This window comes from Danio rerio, chromosome 5, assembly GCF_052040795.2.
Source record: "Danio rerio strain M-AB ecotype USA chromosome 5, GRCz13ab, whole genome shotgun sequence".
NCBI lineage: Eukaryota > Metazoa > Chordata > Actinopteri > Cypriniformes > Danionidae > Danio > Danio rerio.
In genome coordinates this window covers 39,887,164-39,900,018 of record NC_141025.1, presented here as the reverse complement: position 1 = coordinate 39,900,018, position 12,855 = coordinate 39,887,164, and the positions used below count along the sequence as shown (strand labels likewise).

Genomic DNA, 12,855 nt, shown 5'->3' with positions numbered 1-12,855 from the left:
CTATAAATGTACATATATGTTAACCCTTTTTTAGCAGATTCAAACAAGAAGTATTAGCCTAAAGATTGATGTTTAACTCCTAGAATTTATGCTTATTGCTTTGTATTTAATAGACTTGTTCGTTTTTATGTTTATATTAACCTCTCATTTCCTCTTATTTCTCTCATGCATTTGTTATATATTTTATTCATAATTCTCTCTTATTGTTTAAAAAGGAACTATAGTTTGAAGAGCCTGTATTCTGTTTTATTTGTAAATGTTTTGTTGTTATAAATAAAAATAACAAAAAAAATATGATGACGCCATGTGATCGGTCATCATGACTGCAGCAACTTTGAGTCCCGAAGTGTCCAGCTGTCCGTCTTGACGGCTCCGTTTTCAACTCCGCCCCGTCTGCGCTCGGCTAATCTCGTTGATCACCGGCTGCAGCTGAGCTTTATGTCGAACGCACCTAGCATCTCATTTCTCAGAGGATGCGTTCTCTGTCCTCGCGGTATCCCGAGTTCGTTCTTCTGAGGACACCTGGCAAGACCGGTCTCCACTAGAACGCAAGTCCGTTCTCTGTGTTGGAATTGAGAAACAGCAATTACCTTATTTTCAAATTAGGATACAGCAAAAATATTTTTTGACTTTGATTTAGACCTATATCCTAAATCTTTATCTGATTTATTGTTGCTGACATAATGCTACAAGAAAGGGCCTTATCTTTAATTACATCGTAACATCATGTAATTATTTCAGAGTTATCGAGATACTCAACATCATTTTGATAATTAATATCATATATGCTCTGCTTGCTTATCCACTACAGACAAAAGAGATACTCTCAGAAATAAAGGTACAAAATATTTGACTCTGTGGTACCCTTTCAAAAGAAATTTTAACTGGGTCAGTTGGCGTTTCTGTGTGGAGTTTGCATGTTCTCCCTGCGTTCGTGCAGGTTTCCTCCGGGCTCCGGTGACCCCCACAGTCCAAAGACATGCGGTAAAGGTGAATTGGGTAGACTAAATTGTCCTACTTTATAAGTGTGAATGAGTTTGTGTGGATGTTTCCCAGAGATGGGTTGCGGCTAAAAGGGTATCTGCTGCATAAAAAAACATGTTGGATAAGTTGGCCGTTCATTCCACTGTGGGGACCCCAGATTAATAAAAGGACTAAGCCGAAAAGAAAATGAATGAATTAATGAATGTATAAATGAATGAATGAATGAACTTTTACAAAGATATTTTTGTGAAAATTGGAGAAAAAAATGTTTTAAATTGTACATGGGAGAATGGACTGCTGTAAGATTTTTGTGAAAGTGTTGTAAAATGTTTAGCAAAAAAATAGATATTTTGATTTATGTTAAAGGCTTTTTAATTCTTTATTGTATATGGAAAAGGTGCCTTTACACAAAAAGAAACTTTGGTAACACTTTATTTTGATGGTCCATTTGAGTATAAGTAGACTGTCTGCTTTAGATTTGTTGTTTCTTCAACTGAGATTTAACTGACTATAAGAAACTTTGCAAATACATGTAAAAATTTATTTGTTGTTTTATATTTGCTGAAAATAAATTGATGCATTTTGGATAGAGCAAAATGCCTTTAAAGAGTTCCAGAAGAAACACATTTGACACAGTTAGGGTACAAAGTGTCTTGTAACTGTAGTGGTACCTTCATGGATCGGATTTGTACCTTTGGTGAAGGTACAATAGTAAATCTCCAGATTTTAAAAACCAAAGGTACATTTTGGTTTCCCAGGGTACAAATCATGTCCTTAAATAACAAGAAACAAACTGCAATGGCACAAATTTGTTTCTTTGTCTTAAGGTACAACTCTGTTCCATAAAAAATACTGCCCCCAGTGAAAAGGGTTTGTACCTACTTTGGTACAACATTAATTCTTAAATTAAACCATTACAGATTCAAAAATGGTTTGGGGTGTTATACTATACCAAAACTATCTTTAGACCACTCAAAATTACAAAAAAGTTTGTCACCTTGGAATTATAAGTTTATCTGCGTCCTAAATGATTTTAAGATATTGAGCTTTCCATAGCAAACAATATGTGAGTAACATTTATTTTTTTTAAAAAGTCTTAAAATGTAAACAACTTATAAAAAACATCCCATAATGTAAACAAGTTGTCATTTACTAAGATTACGTCAATAACCTAATTTTGACAAAATTGTCAGATAAGAAACCTTATAAGGTGACAAGTACACAAAGCCAATCTGAATTATTATCTTTTAGATTATGATTTACAATGTGACATTACAGATATTTCATAATCAACATTATTTATCTGTTTAAAAACACTTAAGTGTTTTTAATTTACAAAACGTTCCATTAGTTAATGTTTAATGTCCTATTTGTTAGCATGAACTGATTGTTAGTTCATAACTCACAGTCTAATTAAAAAAATAACATGAACAACTTTAGGTTTTATTAATTCAAATTTGGTCTAAATGTTGAACTTAATAAATGTTGTACAAGTATTGTTCACTCTTAGTTCATGTTGGTTAATACATAAACTAATCATTTACTAATATGGACCATTACTGTAAAGTGCTACTTTGAAATCATGTGACTTCACAGACTTGGTTGAAACCAATGACCAACAGATGTCGCCACTTGTACAAAGCAAAAAAAAAAAAAAGCAAATAAAACCAAGTGGTGCTCGCTGCAGAGCCATTTGAGGAGAGCTGAGCTCCAGCGAGGGGGAGCATGAGCTGTCGCTCCTCCTCCTGTAAGCTGTTTTAATGCGTACACCACCCCCACCCCTAACCCTACCCCCAGTGACATCACTCGTAGAAGAAGTGCAAAAAAGGTGGAGCTCAAGCTTAAGCTCCCCCTCGCTGGAGCTCAGCTCTCCTCAAATGGCTCTGCAGCGAGCACCCTCTCAGAAACATATCTGTATAAGGATACATGACATGTATATGCTAATGTTTATATGACATTTATGTGTGTTTAGGTCTATAAATTAAAATTGCCAAAAAGCCTATGCATAACTGCACAACGTTCATCAGATGTGTATAATTTGTATAGCTAGATAAACTAAACGAGTTAGCTAGAATGTTTTTCTTTTATTTTTGCATTCATTTTATAGAATCAGCTTTTAATTTACTAACCTGCCACTGCTCCTTTTTTTCAGTCTTCTCAACAGCATAGACATACATTTTATATAATTGTTCCTTCACAGATTCATAGGAATAGCTTAAGCTAGATATTCTAAACGTAACTGTATTGTCATATAATACTTTATATTCAGGACACACCTTAAAAAACACGAATGGTTTGAACAGTTTTACTATCTAGACTATTTTAATCGTGAAAACAATTCAGTCTGTTGGACAAAAATTATAATGTGGTTATAATATAATGATTTGCTGCTTAACTTACACGACGTGCACGATGTCCTTCTGCAATACTAAATAAATAAAAATAAAAAACCTTCCCTTTCATTTATATCATAAATCTTTAGTTGCTGATATAATGCTACATATCAGAGAGCCTTTATCTTTGATTACATCATAACGTCTTTCATGCATTTGTTTCAGATTTATGGAGACACTAATCGTTTAATTGATAATTGATGTCATGTTCCGCATACTTTTCCACCACAGACATTAGAGATACTCTGAAATTAAGATTCTAAAAAAATAAAAAATATTACCCTGTGCCTACAGTACCCTTTTAAAAGAAACATTATTGTACTTTTTAAGTACTACTATATTTTTAATGTACATGTGAAGTACAATATATACCAATTTAGTTATATTACACTGTAAAAAATGAGTAGGGTTTACTGTAAAAAAAAGCTTGAAAACTATTTTCACTCAGTAAAAGCTAGTAAATCTTCAAAGTTTGCCAAGTAAAAGATTAAAAATAATTATTAGTATGTTTAATGAGAAATTTTAAGTTTAATTAAGATTTTCAAATATTGACTTTTAGTTTGTAAAATTTACTTAAGTCATGCATTTAAATATACAGTATTACAATTTATGAATTTTTTTTTTTATTCAAGATTCCTATTTATCTTTAGGCATCCTGAGTAAACTTTTCTTCAAAATTTTACATAAAATATTATTTTATACAATTTGACGCATTGCAACTCTTTCTTAATTAAAAACACTGTTAGACATTTTCATTGAGTACTTTAACTTTAATTATACTGTTATTATACAGATTTTAAGGGTCCTCTAAGAGAATGATGGGTCATCTAGGTTGACATCTTCCTTGAAGTACAAAAGTGTTGTGTAGTAGCACATTATATGAAATAGCAAAGATTTCTGTTTTAAGAAAGCACTTTTGCAAACATTATTTCATCATTCATTTTATTTTATCATCTTATCAATATAAAGATAAAATGTTTATCAGAGTGAAGAAAATAAATGAACCAGGGAACAGTTGAGAATCACTTTATTTAATGGATTTTAATTACATTGTCATGCTGAACATCTAAAGCAGTGGTCACCAAACTTTTTTCTGGAGGGCTGGTGTCCTGTAGATTTGAACTCCAACCCTAATCAAACACACCTGAACAAGTTAATCAAGGTCTTACTAGGTATACTTGAGACATCCAGGCAGGTGTGTTGAGGCAAGATGGAGGTAAACCCTGCAGGGACACCGGCCCTCCAGGACCAGGATTGATGACCCCTGATCTAAAGTCTCAATATATGTGTATTGTACTTTGTACTGTTAATCTACCAAAGTTAATGATTTGTTAAGTATTTTTTGACATAGTCCATGTCACTGTCATCTACATCTTTGACCATCTTTGAGACATCTGTGGAGGGAAATTCAGAGTTTTAATTCAGTTTGTTATTATTCATTTTTAAATAAAGTACAATAATGTGCTACTCAAATAATCTCAAGAGTTGAATCTGATTCTCACCTTTGTTGTTGCTTTTAAGCAGATCTTTCCTCATCACTGTCTTGCCTTTTTTTGTTCTGTTGAAACAGTGAGAATGTCAGTTCATGGCTTTAATGTCCTGTTTTGGGAAGAAAATGTGACTACAATTGACTGGTTTCTGTTCAGTAGTTTTAGAATTGCTTCTACAAAAGAGGAAGGAACAGTTTTACAGTAAGTGAGCTATAAGGATTCAAAATAGCCATGCGTGTAAGCAACAAAATGTGTTTTATAAATTTATTATCTTTAAATAGTATTATTCAATGATTTTTGTGTTTTTGTATTGTTATACGGCTATTCCAATAACTGTGTTTATTTTATACTTATTATCTAATTTATGAAAAATATAAATCAGAATTTTAACTATGTCAGTAAATGTGTGGTGAGATCTGGTCAGCAGAACAAATAAATTGGGTGTGAAACAACCTGAGGGTTCATTTATGGGTGAACTACTCCTTTAAAAAATCATTTAAATCACTGGTAACTTTACACAATTAAAGGAAACTTTCAACTTTAGGTTCTTAGTGGTTAAAGATGAATGTTGGAGACCCTTCATTAACAGGTCAAATCCTAGAAAGGCAACTGCATGAGCTTTCACCACAAGTGTACAATAGTTCTACACTATAGAATCCAAAAAGAGGATTCTGTCATTTCCTGTGAAAGAAGTGAAAGTGAAAAAGTTTTCAGTTACAATAAACGCTGTCCATGTGTTTCTTCTAAAGCTTAAAGGGTTTGTGTGGTGAATAATAAACCAAAATGTTTCACAAATGTTCAAATAAGAAACCTGTCTCATTCCAGACTATTTTAGCTGAAACTCTACAGACAAGTTCTGGCGACACCAAAGTCTTTTCTTACATCTTATAACAAGGTCTTAATTCTTTTTACACTATAGTCTATTGTGGAATCCCCATTGTGGAATCCTTAAAGAATGTCAGTAGTTGTAAATTATATGCAACAAATTTATATGAACCAAAATAGATAATTAATAACATATATTTGAGAACAATACGTTTCTTAAAATAAATTACCAGAGATTTACAGAAGATTTCAGTGTTTCTCACCTGTGACATAATACTGGGTAACTGGTTCCAGAGATCTCCAATGAATGTCTGAATGAGGATTTACACAATCATTACCACACAAATATTATTGAGCTAAAATAACTGTTATCTACAGTACTGACTGTATGTGTAAAAGTGGCTGTCTACTCATTCTTATGACATGACTTCAGTGCTAAGGGTTTTTCTTATTAGCCCAACCACACAAGCCCTACAACCCAACCCTTATTAAGATAAGTATATAAACCCTACCCATCATCTTATTTATGGACTTATACAGTGCATTTGGAAAGTAATCATAGCGCTTCACTTTTTCCACATTTTTTAATGTTACAGCCTTATTCAAAAATGAATTAAGTTCATTAATTTCCTCAAAATTCTACACACAACACTCCATAATGACAATGTGAAAAAAAACTGAACTTGTTGCAAATATATTAAAAATAAAAAATCTGAAAAAACACACGTACATAAGAATTCACAGCCTTTGCTGTGAAACTCTAAATGGAGCTCAGGTACATTCTGTTTTCACTGATCATTCTTGAGATGTTTCAGCTGATTAAATTTGGGTTGACAATGCATGTCAAAGCACAAACCAAGCATGAAGACAAAGGAATTGCCTGTAGACCTCTGAGATAGGATTGTCTCGAGGCATAAGACTGGAGAAGGTTACAGAAATATTTCTGCTGCTCTGAAAGTTCCAATGAGCACAGTGACCTTCATCATCCGTAGAAGATGTTTGGAAACACCAGGACTCTTCCTAGAGCTGGCCGGCCGTATAAGCTGAGTGATCGGGGGTAGAAAAGCCTTACAGTCAGGGAGATGATCAATAACCCAATGGTCACTCTGTCTGAGCTCCAGCGTTCTTCTGTGGAGAGAGGAGAACCTTACAGAAGCACTACCATCTGTGCAACAATCCACCAATCAGACCTGTATGGTAGATGGCCAGACGGAAGCCACCTGGAATTTGTCAAAAGGCATGTGAAGGTCTCTTAGACCATAAGAAACTAAATTCTCTGATCTGATGAGACTAAAATTGAACTCTTTGGAGTGAATGCCAGGTGTTAAGTTTGAAGAAAACCAGGCACTGATCATTACCAGGCTAATACCATCCCTACAGTGATCCGTGGTGGTGGCAGCATCATGCTGTGGGAATGTTTTTCAGCAGCATGAACTGGAAGACTAGTCAGGATAGAGGGTAAGATGAATGCAGCAATGTACAGAGACATCCTGAATGAAAACCTGCTTCAGAGTGCTCTTGACCTCAGAATGGGGTGACGGTTCATCTTCCAGCAGGACAATGACCCAAAGCACACTGCCAAAATATCAATGGAGTGGCTTCACAACAATTTGGTGATTGTCCTTGAGTGGCCCAGACACAGCCCAGACCTAAATCCTATTGAACATCTCTGGAGAGATCTGAATATGGCTGTACACCGTCGCTTCCAACCTGATAGAGCTTGAGAGGTACTGCAAAGAGAAATGGGCAAAAATTCCCAAAGACAGGTGTGCCAAGCTTGTGGCATCATATTCAAAAGGCCTTGAGACTGTAATCGCTGCCAAATGTGCATCAACAAAGTATTGAGCAAAGGCTGTGAATACTTATGTACATGTGATTTTTCAATTTTTTAAATCAATTATTTACATTGTCATTATAAGGGTGTTGTGTGTAGAATTTTGAGGAAATTAATGAATTTAATCCATTTTTGAATAAGGCTGTAGCATAAAAAAAATTGGAAAAAGTGAAGCGCTATGAATACTTTCCAGATGCACTAACCTATAATACTTTGTTTAACTTATATCACATAAAAAATATATATTGAGGAAACCTTAGAGATACTAAGACCTCAAGATTTTTTTTTAGATTTTCGAGTGGATAATTTAAAGTGTCATATTAGACAAATTTACCACTGATACGTTTATGGTACCTTTTGCCAATGAATTTGACTGCTATAGCCTAGATATGTTGTGTTAAAAAAAACTGTGATCCATGATGGAATAAACTGTAAGATGTAGTTGTACATGATATGCACCTAAACAGATAATAACATAAATTTGAAAACAATACATTTTTATTATTATTTTCCAGAGATTTCCAGAAAGTGATTATTGTCAGTGTTTCTCACCTGTGATATAAAACTGGATAACCTGTTCCAGCAAGGTCCAATGAATGGCAAGTTGAGGATTGTCTGGAGAATTACACAATCATTACAACAAAAATATTATGAGCTTATTCTTAACAGTTATCTACAGTACTGACTATATGTGTAAAAGTGGCTGTCTACTCATTCTTATCACATGGCTTCAGTGCTAAGGAATTTTCCTAAAAGCCCTACCATAAAAGGATATTAGCCCTACCTAATAAATAAGATAAGATAGCTGTTTACTATACGTGTAATTAAAATGTTCAAAAATTTTTGGAATTAGGTATGGAAGTACAGTATTTCCTTACTGCAAATACTGTAAACACTTACAACATTCTTATAAGAGAAAACTAATCAGTTTTACACTACTCAGTACTAATACTACACAATTATTACAATTATTTATACAGTCCAAGAAGGTCTTAAAGTGGATTTTATACAGTGAGAAAAAAGGATATAGAAGTATTTTCCCCTACAATCTGCAGGCTTATCTAGGTCAAATACTGAAATTGACTTTTTTCCTATTAACTTTATAACATCTCCTCTCTTGTTTTTCTACATGCAGTGATCAGTGATGGAATGAACCATACGATTTTCTGTAGTTGTAAATTATATGCAACAAATTCATATTAATTAAAATAGATATTTAATAATATCAATTTAAGAATGAATACAAAATCTTTAATAACTGGTTTCCAGAGATTTCCAGAAGATTACTGTGGTCAGTGTTTCTTACCTTTGATAAAAAACTGAGTAACCTGATCAAAAAGGTTCCAATGATTGGCAAGTTGGCGATTGTCTGAAGGGAGAATTATACAATCATTACAACACAAATATTATTGAGATAAAAATTATTCTTAACAGTTATCTACAGTACTGACTATATGTGTAAATGTGGCTGTCTACTCATTCTTATCACATGGCTTCAGTGCTAAGGAATTTTCCTAAAAGCCCTACCATAAAAGGATATTAGCCCTACCTAATAAATAAGATAAGATAGCTGTTTACTATACGTGTAATTAAAATGTTCAAAAATTTTTGGAATTAGGTATGGAAGTACAGTATTTCCTTACTGCAAATACTGTAAACACTTACAACATTCTTATAAGAGAAAACTAATCAGTTTTACACTACTCAGTACTAATACTACACAATTATTACAATTATTTATACAGTCCAAGAAGGTTTTAAAGTGGATTTTATACAGTGAGAAAAAAGGATATAGAAGTATTTTCCCCTACAATCTGCAGGCTTATCTAGGTCAAATACTGAAATTGACTTTTTTCCTATTAACTTTATAACATCTCCTCTCTTGTTTTTCTACATGCAGTGATCAGTGATGGAATGAACCATACGATTTTCTGTAGTTGTAAATTATATGCAACAAATTCATATTAATTAAAATAGATATTTAATAATATCAATTTAAGAATGAATACAAAATCTTTAATAACTGGTTTCCAGAGATTTCCAGAAGATTACTGTGGTCAGTGTTTCTTACCTTTGATAAAAAACTGAGTAACCTGATCAAAAAGGTTCCAATGATTGGCAAGTTGGCGATTGTCTGAAGGGAGAATTATACAATCATTACAACACAAATATTATTGAGATAAAAATTATTCTTAACAGTTATCTACAGTACTGACTATGTGTAAAAGTAGCTGTCTACTCATTCTTATGACATGACTTCAGTGCTAAAGGATTTTCCTATAAGACTTACCATACAAGTTCAAATATTGAAATTGACTTTCTTTCTATAAACACTATGACTTCTCCTCTCTTGGTTTTTCTCATTTGACTATAATTACAGTATTATAGAATTACAGCAATATTTAATGTTTTGGATTCTCTGTGTATCAATATATATTTTTTTGTATTATGTGTTTTTTTGTTTATTGTAGCTATTGTTTCTCACCAGTAATAAACAAATTGTCAATATGAGAAAGGAGGTTGGTCTAGATTGTTTCTGTATAAAAAACAACACAAATACAATTAGGAAAAATACTGCTAATTTTGAATTTATTGCAAAGGATTTACTAAAAAAAAAGTTTACTCAAATATTGTGCACACATTTCTCTTTCAATATCAATGAATTATAATCTATTATAATGTTTTCGAAGTTGAAATATATTAGACAAAATTAATTTTCACTCATCTTTGAGCTTGAAATAAATAATACCTGATGCTTGAAACATGTAACGATTTTGTCCAGTGCTTCATCATTTATGTTGCATCCTAACAACCTTGTGTCAAAGAAAAGGCAGTCCACTGTAAGCGTGTTCATCCTCTTTACAAATGTGCTGCTGTCTAGTACAACTCTCTCACGGTCAAACGTTTGATGCAGGACTATGAAAATAGCTGGCTTGAATGCTGTTTCAAACAAAGACACAATAAGATGGTCAGTGGTGTTTCTGCTTCTATCAGTACATAAATATCTTCTGCAACAGTAAACTTCTGTCTGTTACCTGACAAGTCATTAAGTTTTTTCAGAGCAGCATCAATGTCAGTTCCTGCCCGTGAAATAATGGGGCATAAAACCAAGATCACATCACACTGGTCCACACTGTATACCTGAACCAGGTTGGGTCTTTGCTGCTGGAGATGACTTAAAATATGCGTGGGTAAGTTGTCAGTACTGCCCGACTCAATTACATAGTAGTATTTTCCTTCAAGACAAAAACAACAACAATAATGCTATTTTATTAGCAAAGATTTTGTGCCTAACACAACTAATAATGAAAATTATAAACTGTAACTAAAGCTTGACATTTTTTTCTATATTAGCTAAATAGTGTGCTTCTGGGTTAGGGCACAAATATATTAAGGTTTAAAAATAAAAAATAGATTTTTTGTAATGTACAGTAATATTTCAAAGTCTCACCATGAATGGCTTTGAGCTGGCTCATTTTCCCTCTTTCTCCTTCTCGTCTTTTGTAGTAAGCTGCTGTTTTGTGTCACCCTGAAATAGTAAATGTAAATACACAATTATTTTTGGATTTTACATTTTCATAAAGTAGTCAGAGCAATTAAAATAATAATAATAAAAAGATTTCGAGTGAAAAAAAATCACACAGTCACACATTTGTCTTAAGGTTAAATTTTTGATATTTTGATATTGCATTTAGCAAATATAAATTATCATAAAAATATATTAATTAAAAACGTGTCTACAATTTTTTTATGGAATTGACATTTATTGCAAAGTTAAATTATTGCATTTTAATCAGTATATATATATATATATATATATATATATATATATATATATATATATATATATATATAGTTGAAATCATAATTATCAGCCCCCCTGTTCATTTTTTCCCCCCAATTTCTGTTTAACGGAGAACAGATTTTTTCAACACATTTCTAAACATAATAGTTTTAATAACTCATCTTTAATAACTGATTTACTTTATCTTTGCCATGATGACAGTTCATAATATTTGAATAGATATTTTTCAAGACACTTCTAAACAGCTTAAAGTGACGTTCAAAAGCTTAACTAGGTTAACTAGGCAGGTTCAGGTAATTAGGCAAGTTATTGTATAATGATGGTTTGTTCTGTAGACAGTCAAAAGAAATAGCTTAGGGCTAATAGTTTTGACCTTAAAATGATGCTTAAAAAATTAAAAACAGCTTTTATTTTTGCCAAAATAAAACAAATAAGATTTTCTCCAGAAGAAAAAATATTATCAGACATACTGTGAAAATTTCCTTGCTCGGTTAAACTTCATTTAGGAAATAATTAAAAAAGAAAAAAAAAATTAAAAGTGGGCTAATGACTGACTTCAACTGTGTGTGTATATATATATATATATATATATATATATATATATATATATATATATATATATATATATATATATATATATATATATATATATATATATATATAAACATAAACACAATTAAATGATTATCTCATATTTGTATCATTTGATTATTTTATTCTTTTTTTTTAAATAAAAAATATTTAAGGACTTTTTAACTTTTAATTGCTTTTGTATTGGCTTACCAATTGGTCATTTAGAGCAATTTTTTATTTACTTATTTAAATACCTTGAACTTAAAATCACTTTCAGTCTCGTTGAAAAAGTCAGATTTGTTTCGCCTGAATGCTGACTGTATAGGGGTCGCCGTTTACGTTGACGTTCAATCATCTCAAAACAAAATAAGCATAGGCTACAACATATTCTGAAACACATCCGTACAGACGGTCAGAAACATTAACACATATGTCCATAGCTAGCAGACAGCATTAAGTCTACTTACTGTTCCTGCAGCTTTCTTTCCCGTCTCAGATTTATTAATCCTTTCACTTTCAATGTTGCTCTTTATACTGCAGCATATAACTGGCCAACAAAAAGTGCCAGTGTGGACCGTTGTCCTTCCCCCTCACAAACAAAATATTAGAACAGACAGTGCTTGATTTGTGAGTTTTGAGGTCCCGATGTTACGGTTTAACGGGAGACCCTTTCCAGATGTAAGCTATTTACGTTTGGCAGATTGGCAGATTCGTTACTTTTTCCACAGCAACAAAACATGCCTATACCAAAATAATAATAATAATAATAATTCTTATTAGGCTACTTTGTCAGTGTCAATGTGAGCATTCTTGATTTTAATATCTGTGGCAGAACAGTATATAACCTAAATTAATCTAAAAATATAATAATTTAATAATAAATAAATATTTTAACAATAATAATAATAATACTAATTTAATAATAATTTACATGCCATCGACGGATTCGAA

The 12,855-nt window shown here is 32.2% G+C and overlaps 1 protein-coding gene across 1 annotated transcript; it reads right to left on the bottom strand.

The window, feature by feature from the left end:
• Positions 1-4,496: 4,496 nt before the first annotated feature.
• si:dkey-58f10.7 lies at positions 4,497-12,559 on the bottom strand (the record flags this gene model as incomplete). The annotated part of the gene is given in 10 exon segments (NM_001128250.1): positions 4,497-4,771; positions 4,880-4,935; positions 5,956-6,003; positions 8,079-8,141; positions 8,833-8,895; positions 9,598-9,660; positions 10,276-10,466; positions 10,562-10,762; positions 10,978-11,055; positions 12,372-12,559. Coding segments are annotated over 8 exon segments (696 nt in total), but the record flags the coding sequence as incomplete, so codon positions are not given.
• Between the last annotated feature and the right edge of the window lie 296 nt (positions 12,560-12,855).